The sequence below is a fragment of the Pleurodeles waltl genome, chromosome 2_2 (genome assembly GCF_031143425.1).
Source record: "Pleurodeles waltl isolate 20211129_DDA chromosome 2_2, aPleWal1.hap1.20221129, whole genome shotgun sequence".
NCBI classification, from domain to species: domain Eukaryota; kingdom Metazoa; phylum Chordata; class Amphibia; order Caudata; family Salamandridae; genus Pleurodeles; species Pleurodeles waltl.
Genome location: NC_090439.1, coordinates 473,961,833 through 473,984,194, shown reverse-complemented (window position 1 = coordinate 473,984,194; position 22,362 = coordinate 473,961,833). Strand labels below are relative to the sequence as shown.

The 22,362-nt window shown below is 48.8% G+C and overlaps 1 protein-coding gene across 3 annotated transcripts in view; it reads left to right on the top strand.

Annotated features, from left to right (window-relative positions):
- Positions 1–22,362, top strand: part of SMCHD1 (structural maintenance of chromosomes flexible hinge domain containing 1) — a 2,128,336-nt gene that overhangs the window by 1,303,773 nt on the left and 802,201 nt on the right. For all 3 annotated transcript variants that reach the window (XM_069219969.1, XM_069219967.1, XM_069219968.1), the window contains one exon: positions 12,536–12,703. In XM_069219969.1, the coding sequence (XP_069076070.1) occupies positions 12,536–12,703 (168 nt within the window). The remainder of the gene's footprint in view (positions 1–12,535; positions 12,704–22,362) is intronic.

The following is a 22,362-nucleotide window of genomic DNA, read 5'->3' as shown; positions in this document are numbered from 1 at the left end:
TACAGGATTTGGGTAATGACAGTGGGTTGGACACCTCCCCTGACACTGCCATGTTCTCTCCCCGTACCGTGGCTACGGAGGAGGGAGCATCTTATTCTATGGTGTTGAGAAGTTCAGCTGAGGTGTTAAACCTCGAGCTTCCTTCTGTGGCGGTCAGGCCTAACCTCCTGACCGAAGTGCTTCATTCAGCCTGGGGCCTCCAACTCGGAACCCCTTCTTCCCTTCACTAAGCACTTACAAGCATCATACTGGGGACCTTGTCCAAACCCAGCACAGGGGCTCCTGTGAATAGGACGATTCAAGTCCAGTTATCCATTATTATTGAAATGTAATCAGTGTCTATCAGTGAGGCTGTGTAGGGGTAGCTGTAGCTGAGCAGCCAAGGCTGAACTAGGAGACATGCAAAGCCCTTGCAATACCACTGTAGTCACACAGTACTCACACACATGAAAGAAAATAGTGATACAAAAATAAAGGTACTTTATTTTGGTGACATAAATGCCAAAAATACCTTAGAGACTATACTCCCTTAGGAGGTAAGTAATATACACAATATATACAATAGTATTCAAAAACAGGTACGTACACAGTCAGGAAACAGTGCAAATAGTGAAAATCACAATAGGTTGCAATGGGCCTAGGGGGAACACAAACCATATACTAAAATAGTGGAATGCGAAAGTCAGTTTCCCACCTAGGCAAGTGTAGTGTGTAGAGGGGTGCTGGGAGTGTAAGGAAACACCAAAGGTAAGTAATAGAACCCACCCCAGAGCCCAGGAAAACGGGAGTAAATCACAGTAAGTTTCCTGAAACACACAAGAAGTCTTGATAGAAGATTATCCAAGAACCAGAAGAGACTGCAAGACACCAATGACGGATTCCCTGACCTGAAGACCTGTGGAAGAAGGGGACCAAGTCCAAGAAGCACTTAAGAGTCCAGGGAGAACAGGAGCCCCTGCTAACCCGGATGAAGGTGCAAAAGAAGAACCACCAGTGAGAAGACAAAGTCAGTATTGCACCCAAGAAGACAGATGTGGGTTCCTGGTTGGTGCAGAAGATGTTCCATGCTGGATGGATGATTGCAGTCTGGTTTACATCGCTGGATTCCACCAACAAGCCTTGGTACATGCAAAACTTGCGGTTGGCGGAAGATGGCGCCGCCCGGGACCTGGAGGGACTTGGTGGCCTCTACCCAGCAGGGGTTGACAGAGGGGGCTCTCAGCAACTCAGAGAGCCCTCAGAAAACCAGGCAGCACGCACAGGAGTCCCACAGCACAGGGACAAAGAAGGTGCAAATGGAGGCCCACGCAGCATGACACAAAGGGATCCCTCGCCGCCGGAGCACCTGTGGAGAACCAGGAAGCTGTGCGTCGCAGGATGGAGTGCTGGGGGCCTAAGCTGTGCTGTACATGAATAACGTCTTGGAAGGTTGCACACAAGCCTTGGCAACTGCAAGTCATTTGGTGCACAGGGTTACTGTCTTGTGTGGGGAGGCAAGCTCTTGCCTCCACCAAAGTTGGGCAGCTGGACCTTGGGACTGTCGGGTCTCTTTAGTCCACCACCCATGTTGCTGGATCCACGCTCGTCGTCTGGAGAGGGGACCCACACCACCGGTCGTCGCTGATGAGAGGTGCCTGCTGAAGGAGGGAAGTGACTCCGTCACTCCACCGGAGATTCCTTCGGTTCTTCTGGTGCATGCTTAAGACAGGCAGTCCTCAGAGGATGCACAACCTGGAAACTGTTGCAGTAGCATTTCCAGAGGCTCTGGGAGGTTACCCCTCTGAGGCCTGTAACACCTATTTCCAAAGGGAGAGGGTGTAACACCCCTCTCCCAAAGGAAATCCTTTGTTCTGCCTTCCTGGGCTTAAGCTGCTCAAGCAACAGGAGGGCAGAAACCTGTCTGGGAGGTGGCAGCAGCTGGGTCTGCCTGGAAAACCTCAGAAGGCTGGTATGGCAGTACTCGGGGTCCACTGTGGAGCCCCCAGAGTGCCTGGGATTGTACACCCAATACTGGAAGCAGTATTGGGATACAATTCCCAGTTGTTAGACACCTTACATGGCCATATTCGGGGTTACCATTGTGAAGCGGGACATAGGTGTTGATCTATGTCCAGTGCACTCGTAAAATGGCATCCCCGCAATCACGAAGTCTGGGAAAATAGTCCTGGAAGGCTTGGGGGCACCTCTGCTAGTGCAGGGGTGCCCTCACACACAGGTATTTTGCACTCAGCCTTCAGGGTTGGAAGGCCTGACATATAGGTGACTTATAGGTGACCTGGTGTAGTGAAAATGGATGTGAAATGGTGCATGCATCATTTTACACAGGCTGCAATGGCAGTCCTGCAGAAGCCTTTGCATGGGCTCCCTATGGGTGGCAAACGTAATGCTGCAGCCCATAAGGATCCCCTGGAACCCCAATGCCCTGGGTACCTAAGTACCGACTTATAAGGGGGCACCAGTATGCCAATTTGGGATGAAATACTTGGTTACCAGTATTTAGTGAGGAGTTTGGGAACAGAAAGAGCATAAGCACTGGGGTCCTGAATAGCAGGATCCCAGTGACACAGTCAAGAAAACAGTGAAACATACTGACAAGTAGGCCATAACCACTGTAGTCCTAGCTAGCAGGATCCCAGTGACACGCACAGTTAAACACACTGACAAACAGGCCAAATATGGGGCTAACCATGCCAAAAAGAGGCTACTTTCTCACACCTGGACCCTGCAGACTGGATGGTTGCGTTGGACTTGCAGGACACCTATTTCCATATTCCCGTTCTGCCGGCCCACTGATGATTCGTGGTAGGTCACAAGCACTTTCAGTTCACCGTGCTACCCTTTGGCCTTACAAGTGCCTCTCGGGTGTTCACGAAAGTGATGGTAATGGTTGCAGCTAATCTGCGCAGGTTAGGGGTCCCAGTCTTCCCCTGCCTCGACGACTGGCTTTTGAAGGTGGACACACCCCAGAAAGTTGTCTCCCACCTCCAGACTACTGCAAACCTCCTGCATTCGCTGGGGTTCACTATCAACTTGCCAAAATCACACCTGACTCCCTCACAGACATTCCCTTTCATCTGAGCTGTTCTGGACACAGTGCAGTCGTGGGCTTTTCCTCCCGAAAAGAGAGTCCAGGATATTTGGGCTATTATATCGATGTTTCAGCCTCTATCCTGGATTTTGGTGAGAATGACACTGAGGCTGCTGGGCCTCATAGCCTCCTGCATCCTGCTGGTCCAACATGCCAGATGACACATGCAGGCTCTGCAGTGAGACCTGAAGTTCTAGGGGGCGCGGCATCAGGGGAATCTCTTTGACATTGTTCAGATCTCAGAGGGAACTGCGAAAGACCTGCAGTGGTGGTTATCGAATCCAGATTGGGTCAATGGCAGATCCCTCTCCCTTCCCCAACCAGATCGCACAGTAGTGACAGGTGCATCAGTCCTGGGATGGGGTGGCCACATGGGAGAGGTAGAGGTCAGAGGCCTCTGGTCTCCGGCGGAGTCCGGACTCCACATCAACCTTATGGAGATCCGGGCGATCCGACTTGCATTGAAAGCATTTCTTCCCTCTCTCAAAAGGAAAGTAGTGCAGGTCTTCACCGACAACACCACCGCCATGTGGTATTGAAACAAGCAGGGCGGAGTAGGGTGGTGGACCCTTTGTCAAGAGGCTCTTAACTTCTGGACATGGCTGGAACGCCTAGGAATTTCCTTGGTGGTTCAACATCTAGTGTTCTCTCTGAACGTCAGAGCAGACGAACTCAGTCGCCGATACGTGGTTGATCACGACTGGCGTCTCCATCCAGAGGTGGCACAAGGTCTCTTTCAGCAGTGGGGAGAGCCTTGGTTAGATCTGTTCGCCTCTGCAGAGAACGCGCAATGTCAGCTGTTCTGCGCGTTGGAGTTTCCAAGGCAGCAATCGCTTGGCGACACTTTCCATTATGAGTGGAACACAGGTCACCTGTACGTCTTCCTGCCAATACCACTTCTGCTCAGAGCTCTGAAGAAGATCAGGCAAGACTGGGCCCAAGTAATCTTGGTGGCTCCGGATTGGGCACGAAGAGTCTGGTATCCCAAGCTCTTGAGCATGGCCATCAATACTCCGATCAGACTTCCCCTTCGGGATGATTATAGGAAAGTACCATCTCTCTTGGCATGTTACCCCCAATTTCTGCCTGTTTGTCAGTATGTTTTTACTGTCTCACTGGGATCCTGCTAGTCATGACCCCAGTGCTCATAGTTTGTGGTGTATATGTGTTTTCAGTTTGCTTGACTGTGTCGCTGGAGTTCTGCTAACCAGATCTACAATGTTTATGCTCTCTCTGTTTACCAAATTTGTCACTATAGTTTACTGACTCCATATTCAAATTCAGATTGGCACACTGGACCCCCCCTTATAAGTCTTTAGTATATGGTACCTAGGTACCCAGGGCATTGGGGTTCCAGGAGATCCTTATGGGCTGCAGCATTTCTTTTGCCACCCATAAGGAGCTCATACAAACACTCCTTCAGGACTGCCACTGCAGCCTGAGTGAAACAGTGCGCACACTATTTCACAACCATTTTAACTGCACCAGGTCACTTATAAGTCACCTATATGTCTAACCTTCAGTTACTGAAGGCTAGGTGGAAAGTTACTGTGTGTGAGGGCACCCTTGCACTAGCAAAGGTGCCCCCACGTTGTCCATGACCTATTTCCCAGACTTCGTAAGTGCAGGGACACCATTATAAGCGTGCACTACATATATGTCAATACATATATGTAGCTTCACAATGGTAACCCCGGATATGGCCAAGTGAGGTGTCTAAGATTGAGAAATTGTACCCCCAATCCGATTCTGGTATTGGGGGGGGCGGTTCAAATCATGCACCCTCTGGGCTCCACCTTGGACCCCCAGTGCTGCCAAACCAACTCTCTGTGGTGTCCACTGCAGCCCCAGCTGCTGCCACCTCACAGACAGGTTTCTGCCCTCCTGTTGCTTGAGAAGCTCAATCCCAGGAAGGCAGAACAAATGATTTCCTTTGGGAGAGGGGTGTTACACCCTTTGCCTTTGTTAATAGGTGTTACAGGATTGGGAGGGGTAGCCTCCCCAAGCCACTGGAAATGTTTTGAAGGGCATATTTGGTGCCCCCCCCTTGCGTAATCCAGTCTACACCGGTTCAGGGACCCCTGCTCTGGTGCGAAACTGGACAAAGGAAATGGGATTGACCACTCCCCTGTCCATCACCACCCCAGGGATGGTACTCAGAGCTCCTCCAGAGGGTCCCCAGGTTTTGACATCTTGGATTCAAGCTTGGCAGGGAACTCTGGGAGCATCTGAGTGGCCAGAGCCAGAAGGTGAAGTCAGAGCCCTCCCCTGATAGGTGCTTTCCTGGTTAGGTGACCAATCCCCTTTCAGGGCTATTTAGGGTCTCTTTTGTGTAGTTTTGCAGATTCGGTTTGCAAGCCTCCAGCAGGAATCCTCTACATCCTCCACTTCTCATCAAAGAAACTTCATGTGGACCCTCCAGGAACTCTACAAACTGCAACAAAGAAGCAAAACGCCTTCTGCAACATTGTATCTTCAGCTCCCGATAGCAACTTCAACTGTTTCCTGGTTGTGCATCCTCTGAGGACAGCCCGTCTTCAGCCTGCACCAGAAGAGCGAAGTAATCTCCCTTGGGGTGAAGGAGTCACTCCCCTGCTTCTGCGGGCACTTACTACGCCGACCGGCTGCGTGGATCCCCTCTCCTGCTGAGCTGCGTGGATCCTGCATCACGGGTGGTGGACTGAAGTTGTCCCAACGGTCCTGACGTCGTACTGTCCAAACTTTGATGGAGGTAAGAGCTTGCCTCCCCACGCAAGACAGTACCCCTGTGCACCGCATGTTTTGCAGTTGCCAAGACTAACTGACATCCTTCCTTGAAGTTCTTCGTGCATCGTGCAGCCCTGACCCCAAGCACTCTATCCTGCGACACACATCTCCCTGAGTAGTTCTCCAGCGGCGTGGGCCTCCTTTGGCACCTTCTTTGTCCCTGTGCTGTGGGACTCCTGTGCGCGCTGCCTGGACTTCAGTGGGCCCTCTGAGTTGCTGAGAGCCCCCTCTGACTCCTCGTCCTGGGTAGAGTCCACCTGGTCCTTCCTGGTCCCGGGCAGCACCATTTTCCACTAACTGTGAGCTTTGCATGTGCCAAGGCTTGTTGGCGGACTCCAGCGACCCAAACTAGACTGCAGTCCTCCATCTGGCGTGGGACATCACTTGCACCAACCAGGAACCCGAATCTGTCGTCTTGGGTGCAATACTGACTGTTCTTCTTCAGCTGTGGTTCTTCTTTTCACCTTCATCCGGGTTAGCAAGGGCTCCTGTTCTCCCTGGGCTCTTCTGTTCTTCTTGTACTTGGTCCCCTTCTTCCACAGGTCTTCAGGTCCAGGAATCCACTGTTAGTGTCTTGCAGTCTCCTCTGGTTCTGGCATAATCTTCTTTCTCATGTTTCTGTATATTGTGGAAAAGATACAGTGTTTTACCCCTGCTTTCCTGGGCACTGGGGTGGGTTCAAGTACTTACTTTTGGGGTTTTCCAGAGCTCCTTAACACACTACACTTGCCTAGGTGGGAAACCGACATTCACATTCCACTTTCTTAGTATATGGTTTGTGTTCCCCCAGGCTCATTTCTAACTCATGTGATTTTCACTAATTGCACTGTTTTCTAACTGTTTTTACACCTATTTTTGCATACTAGTGTATATAATTTGTGTAGTACTTAACTCCTAAGGGAGTATAGTCTCTATGGTATTTTTGGCATTTGTTTCAACAAAATAAAGAATAATGTACCTTTATTTTTGTAACACTGAGTATTTTCTTTCATGTGTGTTAGTACTGTGTGACTACAGTGGTATTGCATGAGCTTTGCATGTCTCCTAGATAAGCCTTGGCTGCTCAGCTACAGCTAACTCTAGAGAGCCTGGCTTCTAGACACTACCTACATTTCACTAATAAGGTATAAGTGGACCTGGTATAAGGTGTAAGTTCCTTAGGTACCCACTACAAACCAGGCCAGCCTCCTACAGTAGGTACTTCCATGCGTTTTACTGTATGGTAGCAAAGTTATTACCCAACATCCCAGTGGAATTTAATGCCAACTTGATGAAAACCATACAGGATGTGGCCAAGTATGTCATATGGTCTGGCATGGAGGTGACCAACTGTTTAGGCAGGACTGTTGAAACTAGCATGGTTCTCGTTCGATCTATACACCACTGGTGAGAACCTGCAGTATTAGCACTTTGACCGGATGATACTCATTCTACCTAGAGTGGTGCACAGGACTTTTCTATGCTTTCCTATCACTACCTCCTCTGCCCCATGTTCTGAAGATCAGGACCAACTGGTCTCAAGTGATCCTAGTGATTCCAGACTGAGCCAGGAGAGTGAGGTATCTGACACCTCTGGGCATGAACATCTGTCCTCCAGTCAAGCTGCTGATTTTCTCTTGCAGGAGTAATGCAGGGTAATGCACTTGGGTCTGCGTAATCTATACCTCCATGTGTGGAGAATGAGTTGCGACTGTTGATAGATTTAGGTCTCCTTCCTGAAGTAGTGGATGCCATTCTGGCAACCAAATGTTCTACGAAAACTGTTTACGCTGGAACCATACTTCTTTAAATCACCTATTGTGGTGCATTTTCTTAAAGGTGTGGTGATATGTTTCCACCCAAACATTTTGGAATGCCACAGTGGGACCATAATTTGGATCTTACTTTTTTATGTGTGACCCTTATTGAGCCGATGCACAGCTCTCAGTTACGTCTAATGACTCTTAAAACAGTCTTCCTTTCAGCTGCAATCTGAGCTTGTTGCACGTGTGAACTACAAGCTCTGTCCTTTCATTCACCTTACATCTTTTTCCAGGACCAATTAGTGTTACAGATTAGAGCAGCATTCCTGTCGAAGATTGTAGTACCTTTTCATATCGGACAGTCAATCAGCTTTTTGGCATTCCTTTGTCTACCTCAGCTCTCAAATTAGGAGGAGAGGATGCATCATGTTGACCCCAACAGAGTTTTGAGGTTTTTCATTGTTTCACACAAAAGACCACAGGGTGGACATTCAGATCTTACTGGGGTTCCCGGGGATGAAGAAAGGTGAGGCTGTGCAGGAAAGGACTACATTTAGGTGGATAGTCCTCTATAAAAACGTGCTGTGGTTTTGCCAAGAAGTAGCCCATGGAGAAGCTGAGAGCCCACTCCAGCAGAGCTAAGGCTGCTACCACTGAGTAACCATGCAGCGTGGCTATTTTTGCCATCTGCCAGGCCATGACAAGAGTGTCAATCCATACGTTGACAAAGCACTATTGCTGTGATATCCAGGTTTTGGTGAAAACTGTACTTTGCCTGTTTGATCCTGCAGGACATTTTGGTTTGAGTCATTGCTCATACCCCCCATCTTGGGAGGTACTGCTTTGAAATCCATTCGCAGAGTGAGTAATCTGTGGTTAGAAGTATCAGTCATAAGAACAGTTTAACTCCTTCAGTAATGCTTTTTTAGGTGAATACTGTGACTAACCACAGATTCCTCGCCGCCTTCCCATCTCCCCGTTCTGTGGAATGGACTCTTTTTACTTTCCATGAAAAGATCGCAGTCAATTTAGAGATCTGCTCACTGTCACATCTGATCAGTTGGTAAGCTGTGTCCAACGCCACTGACAAAGTTGAGAAAGAAACTGTCGTCCTCATTCATAAATGTGGGTCCAAAATCACTTCCACAGGGTGTGAAGTCAACGAGGAGTCTCACTACGCCAGGTTCTGGTTTGCAGGAGCAGAGCTGAGAAAAATCCCCAAATCCAGACTGGCACCTTTGGGTATTCAGAAAGTGAGGTATCTATGGTTATCGTATCCATCAGAAAGCACATTTCCGAAGGTAAGTAGCTTTTTTTGTGGAGTCGATCTCTGACCTCCATTCCTAATATTTACAGTGCCAGTTATATACCTATAGTGACATGCTGCACTCACTTTTGTAGACAGACCGAATCAGGGATTCTGCAAGGTTTTAAGTAATTGCCTTGGAAATATTTTGTATTTGCTAAGTTCCTGCCCTCCCTTGCAACTAAGGTTAGATTTTGGTTTGGTTAGCATGGCATCCATTTTGTGACATCTGTAGATAAGGGTTGGAACGGGTATGCTTTAATCTCTGCTACGGGTTAAAGTCACCTGTAATCTTTTGGGACACACGTGTGTGGGCAAAAAAAACTAGATAAATTTTTAAAGAAATTGTGATTAAATAATTATGGAATTATACGGATTTTAAAACTGTGTGCAAAGAAACAAGAACATCTTTCCTTTCATGGGAAATTCGGAAGATTCAGCAAACATAAATGGCATATTTCATATTAGAGTTTCAACTGCATTATGTGACTGAACTTACCAAGCAAAGCATCTGTACTAAATTAATGAGATTTTATGTTCTCCCAATTCCCATTACCAATCTTATAGCAAAGTGGCAGAGGGACACTACATTTTCCTGTCGATAATGTAGACCTTGCAGGTATAAATGTAAATCTATAGCATTTAATTTGCACTTTTCCACAATTAATACGTAATTGTAAAATCTTGCTGGACTAATACTCCTCAGGCTAATAGTCTTAGTTATAATTTGTGGCACACGTTTATTTACAGCAGTAGATTATTGGCTGTTTTTAAGGCATTTTAACCAAAGTTATAGTTTGTGCTTTGCCTAAATTAGAGAATGTTTCATTGTTTATTCTCTCTATCCACTTGTAAGAAAAGAAGACATTTAGGGGTATGTGCTCTTCACAATTATCTAATATTCTGATATTGAACATTCAATGATGGATGTTTCTGCAACCTAAGTAACTTTCAAATTTACTGCAGCCTGTTTAAAGCAAGGGCTTGTGTCTGGCTCGAGGGCACTCCATAGTAGCCTAAGCAGGCTGCTGCAAAAAAGGTCTTGTGTCTTATTCGAGGGACCTCTAGTAGTGGTCTGCAGAAATACAGCCTGCACCAGGAAGTTGCTGATTAAGCTCTGAACTTTTTGTTTGTTTTTTTGTTTAAGCCTCATGTTATTGACAGAGTAAGAAGTAGCACTGAGTGTGCAATAAGTATATGCCAAAGCCATTAGGTCGGTGTAGGAAAGTACTGTCTTGCCTGGCATGTTACCCCCATTTTTACATGTATGTCAGTTTGTTTTTGCCTATCTCCCCCAGTGCTCATAGTTGTGGCCTGAATGTGTGTTCCCTGTGTAGTGCCTAATTGTGTCACTTAGGCTCTGCTAATCAGAACCTCAGTGCTTATGCTCTCTCTGCCTTTAAAATTGTCACTGCAGGCTAGTGACCATTTTTACCAATTCTGATTGGCTCACTGGAACACCCTTATAATATCCTAGTATATGGTACCTAGGTGCCCCAGTGTATTGGGGTTCCAGGAGATCCCTATGGGCTGCAGCATTTCTTTTGCCACCCATAGGGGGCTCAGACAATTCTTACACAAGACTGCCACTGCAGCCTGAGTGAAATAACATCCATGTTATTTCACAGCCATTTTACACTGCACGTAAGTAACTTATCAGTCACCTATATTTCAAACCCTCACTTGGTGAAGGTTAGGTGCAAAGTTACTTAGTGTGAGGGCACTCTGGCACTAGCCAAGGTGCCCCCACATGGTTCAGGGCAATTTTCCCGGACGTTGTGAGTGCGGGGACACCATTACACGAGTGCACTACATATAGGTCAATTCATGTAACATGTCTAAGATCATGGAATTGTCCCCCCATGCCAAATATGGTATTCAGGTGCCAATCCCATGCATCCCCGGGGCTCCAGCATGGACCCCGGGTACTGCCAAACCAGCTCTCTGGGGTTTTCACTGCAGCTACCGCTGCTGCCAACCCATGGACAGGCTTCTGCCCTCCTGGGGTCTGGAGTGGCCAGTGCCAGCAGGTGACGTCAGAGACCCCTCCTGATGGGTGCTTACCTGACTAGGTGGCCAATCCTCCTCTGAGGGCTACTTAGCGTCTCTCCTGTGGACTTCTCTTCAGATAACGAATGCAAGAGCTCACCAGAGTTCCTCTGCATCTCCCTCTTCGACCTCTGCCAAGGATCAACCGCTGACTGCTCCAGGACGCCTGCAAAACTGCAACAAAGTAGCAAGAAGACTACCAGCGACATCTTCACCCTGCACTGGAAGCCAAAAAGAAATCTCCAGTGGGTCGACGGAATCTTCCCCCTGCTAACGCAGGCACCAGACTTCTGCTTCACCGGTCCTCTGGGTCCCCTCTCATCGTGACGAGTGTGGTCCCTGGAACACAGGAGCTGGATCCAAGTGACCCCGACAGTCCAGTGGTCCATCTGTCCAAATTTGGTGGAGGTAAGTCCGTGCCTCCCCACGCCAGACAGTAATCCTGTGTACTGCGTGAACTGCAGCTTCTAGGCCTTCTGTGCACTTTTGCAAGGACTCCTTTCTGCACAGCACAGCCCAGGTCCCCAACACTCCGTCCTGCATTGCTCAACTCGCTGAGTTGACCACCGGCTTCGTGGGACCCTCCTTTGCAGTGTTGAGACGACAGCTGTGCTCAGTTTACTTGAACCCGTGTTCAAGTACTTCTGCAGGTGTTGCCTTCTTCTGCGTGGGCTCTCTGTGTTGCTGAGCGCCCCCTCTGACTCCTCTTTCAAGTGCGACCTCCTGGTCCTTCCTGGGCCCATGCAGCACCTTTTTTCTTCAACCGCAACCTTTGCAGCTAGCTAGGCTTGTTTGCGGTCTTTCTGCGTAGAAACAACTCTGCATCCCCCAGCACACCGTGGGACATCTTCTGTGCAAAGGAGAAGTTCCTGGCATCTTCCGTTGTTACAGAATCTTCATCTTCTTCCACCCGGAGGCAGCTATTTTGCACTGTCATCCGGGGTTTAGTGGGTCCCTAAGTGGTTCGCATTGCACTTTCTTAGTATATGGTTTGTGTTTCCCTAGGCCTATTGCATCCTCTTGTATTCTACATTGTTTGCACTACTTGATTTTGGTTTGTGTGTATATTGTGTGTATTTTACTTACCTCCTAAGGGAGTATATCCTCTGAGATATTTTTGGCACAATGTCACTAAAGTAAAGTACCTTTATATTTAGTGACTCTGAGTATTGTGATTCTTATAATATAGTGCTATATGATATAAGTGGTATAGTAGAAGCTTTGCATGTCTCCTAGTTCAGCCTAAGCTGCTCTGCTATAGCTACCAGATTCAGCCTAAGCTGCTAGAACACTACTAATAAGGGATAACTGGACCTGGCACAAGGTGTAAGTACCATCAGGTTCCCACTATAAGCCAGGCCAGTCTCCTACCTTAGGACTTTCATTTTAAACATGACACCCACTTGGTAAGATGGTTCTCTTAATAAAAGTATACTTTCTCAAGGTGTGTTCACATGATGTGTATGAAATCATGCATCTATTGGAGTCAGCTGTAATGTTTAGTAGGTTATTATTTTGTGAACGACCTCTGTTCTTGTGGCGAGTAATGCTCACATAAATGTATCAACTGTGTTTCCCACCTAGACAAGCACACAGACGATGATTGTAAAAGGGATAAAGTTTGTTCCTGGTCCTCCTGAAACCAAAGAGTTATGTTTTGCTTGGCAAGGATTTACAGATTTTGTAAGAGTGAATTTAATTTCCGGACTTCCAAGTAAACTGCTTCTTGTGGACTGGCCAGATTTACAACAGGTAAGTGTTTCTGAAAACATTATTTCTCGGATTGCAATGAAAATGTGTAATGGATCATGCCATTTTAGCGGTTTGGGAAGGTCATAGATGTCAAATGTTGATCCATGAGGGCTGGAACTATTTTTTTTTCTCCACAAATTTGTTTATTGGTATTTTCAACTTTACTTTGCTTCATGTTTCTACATTTGTTTACGCTTCATACAATATAACGTGTTCTTAGATCGTTACATAGCTAGCATTGTATATATTATGCATTGCTGCAACATATCACTTGATATACATTTGCAGTTATTCAGTTATACATTTCCGTTGTTATGACATCCAAAGTTATCGTACCATGTTGTACCTGTTACTTGTTGTGTTTTAACTTTGTCAACCCTTTATAGATTTACAGGAGTGAGAGCCCCATAGGGTATCTGATGTTTATCAGCGTGCTCGTATAGCGTATGTTGATTTAAAGTTATTTCTAGTATGTATGTTCAGTTGGAGTAGTCTGATTAGGTACAAAGAGGAGAAAAGGAAAAGGGATCATGAGCTATGTATAAATGCTAATTTGAGAGTAAGGGGGAAGGGGCAGAACAATAAGGGAGAAAAAGATTAACATTCAACAATTGCCGGCAATGGACACTTATGTAGAATACACTTATGTGATTATTTCCAGTCGGAATGGGATTACATTGTTACAGGACAGTTTATTAGTAGGAGGGTTGGGTCAGGTGTCAGGTTAAGCAGGCATTGTCATTTTTAATTCCAGTGTCAGGGTATATCTGGCTAACTTTACTTATTCAGTTCCCCCATGCATTGTGTTTTCTTGTCAGGGGGACGTCTACCTGCATTACTCCACTCCCTCTTCTGATGGGTGCATTCCATCATCACGCAGCCGCAGTAACATTCCCTCCCAGCTAGCAGACAATGGAAACTGTCTCAACCCCAAAACCTCTTCCCGCGCTAGCGCTGTACCTTCGGCTCCCGCCCACACCTCGAGATGAGATCGTTTCCAGGCCTGTGTCGGTGGCGGGTCAGGTGATTTCCATCTGCGGGTCACTAATCGCTTTGCTACTATGAGTCCCAGGTCTGCAAAGCGTACTTGTGCTCTATGTTGCTTGCTTCTGGGAAATAAACCTAATATGCACGCTTCCCAGGTAACGGGTATTTGTAGTGCTATACAGTCGGATAGGCTTTCCTTTACTGCTCTCCAGTAGGAGCTCAAGGTAGGACAGGACCAGAGCATGTGTAGCAGGTCTGCTCCGATTTCCTGGCATCTGGGGCAGGATGCATCTGTGCGAGCAAAGTATCTTTTCACTCGAGCCAGTGTGAGGTATGCTCTATTCACTATGTAGTATTGGATTAACAGGAATCGGGAATTGCAAGGCACGTTACGGTGGCCTGAAAGGGCAGCTTTCCATCGTGGTATTGTGATTGACACGCCTGAGTCTGTTTCCCATGCTATACGTAGCGCTTCGTTGTCAAGAGCGGTTTGGGATCTCAAAGCATCTGCTAGCCAGCTAATTAAATGGTGCCCTCGGCCCACCACCTGTCAGTATTGAATCAGTAAGTGAGTGGGAGGGGCCACAGAGATGTCGCCCCATTTGGTTCTCATTGCCTCTATCAGGGAGCGATGGAATAAGAATTGGTCTGGTGGTAGCCCCATTTCTTGAAGCCTGGCAAAGGGGAGCAGTTGGGAGTCTTTGTACAGATCTCCCAGTGTGTCTATTTCTATTTCGTGCCATGCGTGTAGTTCGGATTCTGACGTGATTCTGGGACCTCTTGGTGTGCCTAATAACGCCAAGGCCGGTGCAAAGGGAAGCAGTGTATTTGTAAGGCGAAGTGAGCAACAAAAGCATTTGTGAGCCACCCTCAGAAAGAGTTGTCGGGGTGTTTGTGTCTGTGTGAGTGGGTGAAATAAATGCTGTGGGAGTGTCCAGGGTCTGCTCTCTAATGCCGTGTCTACACGCTGAAGATCTGCCAACCATCTGGCTATCCATTGAAGTTGAGCCGCTAGGTAGTATTGTTCCAGGTTAGGGACTGCTAGTCCGCCCTTATCCGGTGGCAGGTACAGTTTCTTTAAGGCAACCCTACAGCGGCCATTGTTCCAAATGAATTCCCTCAGTCCCGTCTCCAGAGCCCTGAAGAAACCAGGAGGAACATAGTGTGGAAGATTAGTGAAGAAGTATAGAAGTCGGGGCAGGACCACCATTTTCAGGAGTGCTATCCTGCCTGCTACTGACAACGGTAATGTTTTCCAGAAGACCATTTGGGATTTAACCGAGGACACGGCTCTTACAAGGTTGCTCTCAAATATGTCTTCCTCACGGTGGTATATTCGAATACCCAGGTATCTTAATGTATGGGGTTGCCATGGGACGGGATTTTCGGCAATAATAAGTCCTGGGTCAGGGAGTCCTGGGTCTAATGGGAAGAGGCAGGATTTAGACCAGTTGACTCTCAGGCCAGATTAGAGGGCGAATTGTTGTAGAAGTAAACCAGCCTCAGGAGGGATTCGCGTAATGTCTCGGAAGTATAAAAGAAGGTCATCAGCATATAGTGAGATTATGTGCGTATCATCCCCTAACGGAATACCCCAGCCATCCCCGCTCTGCGCATGGCTAGTGCCAGGGGCTCCATGGCAAGTGACAACAGCAGTGGTGAAAGGGGGCAACCCTGCCTCTTACCCCTGCCCACTCGAATTGGTTCCGATATTTCAGACCCCAGTTTCACTCGGATTAGTGGTCTGGTATATAATAACTTAGTCAAGCAAGTGAAGAATGGTCCCGCACCGAATTGTCGAAGGACTCCGAACAGATAGGACCATTCCAAGGAGTCAAAGGCCTTTTCCAGGTCTAAAACGAGACAGCCCGCTCATGGCCAGTCCCGTTTCGCATATTGCATAACTCTGAATAACCTTCTAATGTTGTGGGAGGTATCTCTGGCCGGGACAAATCCATTGTGGTCCGAGTGTATCAGGCCTGGTACAGCCGGTGCAAGGCGCGTCACCAGTAATTTGGCTAATATTTTATAATCGGTATTCAACATTGCCAATGGTCTATATGAACCCATGTCTACCGGCTTACCTCACGGTTTAGGAAGGGAGACCAGCAGTGCCTCTCTCTGAGTGGCTGAAAGATGGCCTTCTCGCTCAGCTGTCTTGTAGAGTTCAAGTAATTTGGGCGCCAGCTGCACAGCAAAGGCTTTATAAAAGTCGACTGGGAGTCCGTCTGGGCCTGGTGTTTTGCCAGATGCGAGCTCGCGGATACTAGATCGAATTTCTTCGAGGTCTAGGGGCGCTTCAAGGGCTTCGGCTTGTTCATACTCTATGCGTGATAGTACTACTCCGGTGAGGAATTCTAAGCTGGAGTTGTTGTCAGAGGTTGCCCTCGAGGCATAAAGTGCCTCGTGGTGTCTTGCGAATTCGGTTTGTATGTCCTCTGGCGTGTATAGTAGTTCCCCTGTTTGTGAGAGGATTTCCAATATTGGTTTCCTCTTGTAGTCCTGTCGAATCAGCCAGGCCAGGAGCTTGCCTGCCTTATCAGCAGATGTGTGAGTTCTTGCAGAGTGTGCGGAGTAATTCAAACAACGCAGACGCTCTAGTAGTGATAGATGTTCAGCGCGCATTTCTGGCAATCTCGATTGATCAGGCTGGTTGTTAGTTGCTTCCCTCTCTGGTTGTATTAGATCCCGCTCTATTTTGGTCAGTTCCCGTTCAACAGAGCGGCGCAGGCTGCATTGAGTGCCCAGACAGTGTCCTCGTATGAAGACCTTAAATGCGTCCCATTCTATCAAACCCGACGAGGCTGTGCCGTCATTTTGTTCGAAAAATTCCGGGATTACAACGCTTAACGATGCTCGGAAAGCGGAATCTTCCAGCAACTCCGGCCTCAACCTCCATGTAGGAATAGCAGTGCGGGGGGAACCCCAGTGCAAACATGCAGTTAGGGGATTGTGATCAGAGTGCGTGCGCCCTAGATATTCCAAATCCACCACTATCATGGCGAGATTTGTGGTGCAGAGTATTCTGTCTAGGCGTACGTGCAGGGAGTGTGTTGCAGAGTAAAATGAGTAAACCCTTTCCATCTTATGTCGCTCTCTCCACACATCTACTAGTTGCCATTGTTGGGTCCAGTTCACCAGGCCCTTTGAGGCCGCTACCACTGGCGATGTAGGCAGCGGGGGGTAGGAGCGGTCCATTGTCACATCAATTACACTATTGTAGTCCCCTCCGAGAAGCCATGGAAGGCCACTCCAACCCGCCAATTGGTGGGAAAGCCCGTGAAGGAAAGTGGTTTGGTCTGTGTTTGGGGCGTATATTGATCCCAGTACAACCATATGACCTGCTAGTTTTCCTCTAACTAGCACAAATCTGCCCTGTGGGTCTACGATCTGCTCCTCTACCTTAAAGGGGGTGCCAGCTCTAATCCAAATTAGCGCACCTTTAGCGTATGCTGAGTGTCCTGTCGCATATAATTGTCCTCTTCAGCGCCGGCGCAGTCGGGGGAATCTCAAGGCTCGTTATGTGTGTATCCTGTAGGAGAGCTATGTGAACAGAGTGACGTTTGAGATAGGAGTAAATAGCGTATCGCCGTTTGGGGGTGTGGATACCTCTCACGTTCCAGGTAATTGTTGTGTATGTGGCCATACTGGAAATTCTGGACTGTCTGATATAACTCCCTGCCCTGTCCCTTCGAGTCGGAACTCGTCATTATTTTCCCTATTTCCGCTAGGTGTAAAGGATTCAGCGAGTGTCGGCCGGCAAGACCAAAACATAACTAATGCCATTGGAGCAGATAGACAACAGGTCACCGCCCAAACTAACCAACAGAAACGACAGTGTGTCAACACACACCTGAACATTATTTGTCTCCATTGGTAGGAGCTTGGGGGTAGGTCAATATTAGACCAAATAGAGGAGAGGGGGATTGTCTCAGATGTGCACCTTATCTGGTCCGGATGTGGCAGATAAAAGTGAGCAGATAGGGGGTATGTAAGGGGGGGCTCCCCATCCCCCAGGTCTGGTGTCCAGGGGCCGGAGGCCAGGGACTCAATGCCTATTTTACTGGTTATTGGCTATTGTGTGTGTTCAGGGAGTAGGCCAAATGACCCACATCTCTTAGATTACGCCAGTATGAGTATCATTGGCCTGGTGACTCCTGCTGTGCATAATTTCTAAGTATTGTTCTAAGTTTCTTTTTTTCCCCCTTGTTTTTTTTTTTTTTTTTTAACTTCGTCAGCAGTTGCCGGTGTTACGGAGGGGCCTCCCGCATGATCTGGCTCCAGTAGCTGATCCGGCGTGAGGGGGCGGTCACTGTTTGGTTGAGAAAGTTCTGTTTCGGATCCCAAAGGTGGGGGTGATGCACTTATCGTTGCTGCTGTGTGAATCGCTTCTCTTCTCTCCTGAATTAGTTGTTCTAAGTCTGGAGCACATTTCGTTAAGTCAGTGCGGATCGAGGTTCTCCTCCGATCCCTCCTGATGCGGCTGCGCCAAGGTCTAGGTGGTGGTCCTGCTCGTTCTGACGCTCCAACAGGTGACAGCCCAGATGTCTCAAGCCATTCCCATGCTGCCTTCGGGGTGGAGAAGAAGTCTGTTTTTCCTCCTGCCACAACATGTAGCTTTGCGGGAAATAACAGAGAGTAAGTCAGGTCTAGGGAGCGCAGCTTGTGCTTCAAGGGCAAGTAGGAGGCTCTATCTCTTTGTACCGCTAAGGTATAATCAGGAAATAGCAAGATCTGCACGTTGTCTATTTGGGGGGTTGGGCCGGCTCTCACCGCTCTTAGTATGATGTCCCTATCTGCGTAGTGAAGTAGGCGAATGATGAATGGGCGTGGAGTGTTGCCCGGCGGCCTTGGCCGGGCCGGGATGCGATGTGCGCGTTCCACAGAGAAGAAAGGAGTTAGTTCGCCCTCCGGTACCAATCCCCACAGCCAGCTCTCGGAGTAGGTCACAGGGTCACGGTCTTCGGTGCCTTCTGGTAGATTCACTACCCGGATGTTGTTTCTTCTGGAGCGGCCTTCTGCGTCTTCGGCTCTGCGTTCTAGTGCTGTGACCCTGGCCTGCATGTCTTCTAGTCCTGCCTTCAATTGAGTAGTCGTGGGCATTAGTTCGTTTACTGTGTCCTCAATCTCCTTGGTTCCATCTGTGAGATTGCGATGGTCTGCATGGAGAAGGAGAAGGTCACCCGCTACTTTATCAATTTTAGCTTCCAGTGACGTACAGGCGCGTTCCAGTGAGTCTCCGATGCGTTCCACCGCTGCCACCACTGCGTCAAGTTTTTGGCTGTCTTGGTTTGGTGAGTCTTGTATTTTCCCAGTTCCTGCTCCCGAGCGCAGTCGGCCCGTTCCGGCCATGGTCCCGTTTAATTGAGGAGGGAGGAATGAAGGTTCTGCTTAGTCTCAGGTCGTTGATGACCGTTTTATCGGACACCGTATAAGCTTTGCGCTCTAGTTTAGTTTCATCTAGGCTGGCAAGGCGGGGGTTAGGTAAGTAGTTTGCCAACGGGATCACACAGTTCTGTTCCGAGTCACGCCTCCACCGCTCCGTGATAATATTCTCCCCTGGTGGCTTACCTAGTGAGGAGTCGCAGTTTGTGACATTTCCAGCGTAAAGGTTTGCGCGTCCATGTTCGTTAGTTTGCACTGTGATCTTTGATGGAGTTTCTGTTCACCGGATGCTGGAAGGGCATGGACGGGCCCGCTTGTCTAGGGGATGACAGCCCCCCTGCGACAGCACGAGCAGCCCGGTTAGGTGGTTCACTCTGTATGACCCGGTTGTTTGCAGTTAATGTTTTATGTGGTTGCGCGGTCTGAATAAGGCGTCTGCATTTTGGTTTTAATGCGAGTGGAGGTCGAATGACTCCCTTGAGTTCACAGGAGGTTTTGCTTGTTTATCACTTTGAGGTGCCCGAGGGGGGGGTGGGAGACATGGGGGTTCTTCTTTTTGCGCAAGGTGTTGGCAGGTGGGTGTTGCCTCTCCCCTCTGTCAGTTTCACTATTCCCCAGGGGGGGGGGGGGGGGGTTTAGGCCCATGTTTTGGCCCAAAACTGCATTACTTGTTTTCGCCTTTTGGCTTGGCTTGCTTTGGGATCGGGTCCTTTTATATAGTGGTTTTGTGATGGGACGCTCGTCCTCACGGATTGCCCAAGCTTGTATCTGCCTCTTATGCGCAGTTCGGGGGGGTCTTCAGCCCAGGCCCAGGACGCCCAGGCTGCTCCAAGTGTCCCCTCTTCCCCAGGCACCCCGTTCCGACTCCAAACATCAGATCGCAGCCCTTGCGGACACGTTCGTTCACTCGGCGCAAGCCGCTTCTCACCTGGAAACCTCTGTCTCTCTTAGACCGGTCACGGCCCGGGTGCCTCTTTATCCCAGTGGGCCACCGGTTCCTCAAGCATTCGAATCACTCGCCTCCAGTGCGGTTCTCGGGGGCGGAATGTCGTTACCCTGCTGCAGGCTCTCGGGTTTCCGTTCTTTATCACCTTGTCGCTCCGCTCCGATCTCGTGCTCTCGAGCGCTGTCCTCGCGATCGCGAGCCACGTCGACTCGTGGCTTAGGGTCCGAGTGCGGCATGCGTAGGTAAAGGGCCGCTTCGGTTTCTTCTTCTTCTTCTCGCCCTCGAGGGCGTAGCACTATCCAGTTGTTGTAGGGTGCCAGGGAATCCACCGCCGGCTGGTCCAGCACCCAGATCCCCAGGGCCCAATCTAACTCCCGGGCAGAGTCCGTGCAGTCGGAGGGGTCCCGTGGCACGCGCCGCCTCCTTCTTGCAGCCGCTCCAGTTCGCGGTTCAGGGGTCGGGTGTGACTCGCGGAGTCGCAAGGCCACTTCTGCACATATTTAAGGAGTTCCTCGCTCCTCTAGCGCCGGGGCCCAGGGCTCCAGTTTCCAGCGCGGCCTTCGTGGCCGAAGCGCCGATTCACCTCTGTGGGGTGCCGAGGGGCCGTTCACGGCACTTTCGGTTCATCAAGCCTCACCTGCTTCGTTTCGAGTCTCGGGGGAGTGGGATGCCCCCCCGCCCACCCTAATTTGAGTCGGATTATCCGGACGCGGTGCGGAGCTCTAAAAGCTTGCGTCCACCATTTTTGGCAGCTTGGTCACGCCCCCCATGAGGGCTGGTACTATGCCATATTTTCGAGATAATCGTTCACATTTTAAATCAGTTCTACTTCAATTATTGCACTGGGGTTGTGCTAATCAGTATAGCCTGAAATAATTTTTTTAGATGAATTTGTATTCATTTTCAACACAGCAGTCAGACTTTACACAGATTGCACTGGTCCATCCACCACAGCCAGCAATGTTTTTATTAGTCTTGTAAGGTGGAAGCAGTCACAATACATTTTTCTGAGAAATAGCAATCACTTTGTCATGTGTTGTTCAAACTGGCAGACCTGTTACATGTTGGACGTCTCTTTATTCCTGTTTTTGCTGAACATTGGGTAGAGTTCCTCCTGTCAGTGTCCTGTGACCTGAGTATCTCACTTGTAGCTGACAATCCTGACCCTATTTATTTAGAAGATGTACTGTCTACTGTAGGAAATTAACATTGTTTCTGACTTAGTTACCCACACATTTTGGCTGGAGTCAGCATGCTTTGACAGTGTCTGTGCTCTCTCATCTAAATATGGTTGCTGCTAAACTTTTACAACCACAATTGGCATACTGGGGCAGACATATAAATCCCTATTATATGGTACTTAGATACCCAGGCCATTGGTGTACCAGGGGATACCCATGGGCTGCAGCATGTATTGTACCACCCATGGAGCCCATTCAAACTGTGCTGGTGGCCTGCCATTGCAGCCTACTTGAAATGGTGGCTGCACCTTTCACTTTATAAGGCTTGCCTTATATCCCGGTCACTGCACTTAGACAATTTAAGTCACCCCTCTGGTAGGCCATTCAGCCCAAGGGCAGGTTGAATAAGCAGGGTGCCCCTACAAAACCTAGTCTCCATTGTCTGGGCTTTGTAAGTGCAGGGAAGCCATCTTAAAGTAAAGTATGTAGTGGACACTGGTCAACACAAGTGATCTATCTATGTAATGGCTTTTCCGAACTGAGGCATGTTTGGTATCAAATATGTTGGAATTATACAAGTACAGCAAATCCAATGCTAGTGGCATGATCCCGTGTACTCTGGGGTCCCTTACGGGATCCCCCAGTTCTGCCTATGCAGCCTTACGGGGTCTGGCTGCCAGCCCACGCTGCTGCCGACCCCAGGCACTGTTCTGCCCTCCTGCTGGTGAGCCTAACTCAGGGAGGCGAAGGCAGAACAAAGGATTTCCTGCAACAGAAAGGTGTGACCACCTCTCCCTTTGAAATAGATATCTGTGGGCTGCGGTGGCCTCTGAGCGCCACCAGACTGATTTGAAGAGCACATTTGGTCCCCTGCTTGCATAATCCGGTTTAGACCAGTTCAGTAACCCCTGGTTTCCGCATTGGTGCCAAACCCCACAAAGGACAGGAGAGTGACCACCCCCCTGTCTAGTGTCTCCCCTAGGGAGGTGCAGAGAGCTCTCTCTGGTAGCCAATTGATTTTGCCATCTTGGAAACAAGGTAGGTAGAGGCCTCTGGGAGCAACTGATTGGTTAGGCAGTTAAATGTCGTCCCTGACCCCCTCTGATAGGTTGGTCACTGCAGAGACTGTAAGGAAATGCCTCCTTGGCATGGTTACCCCC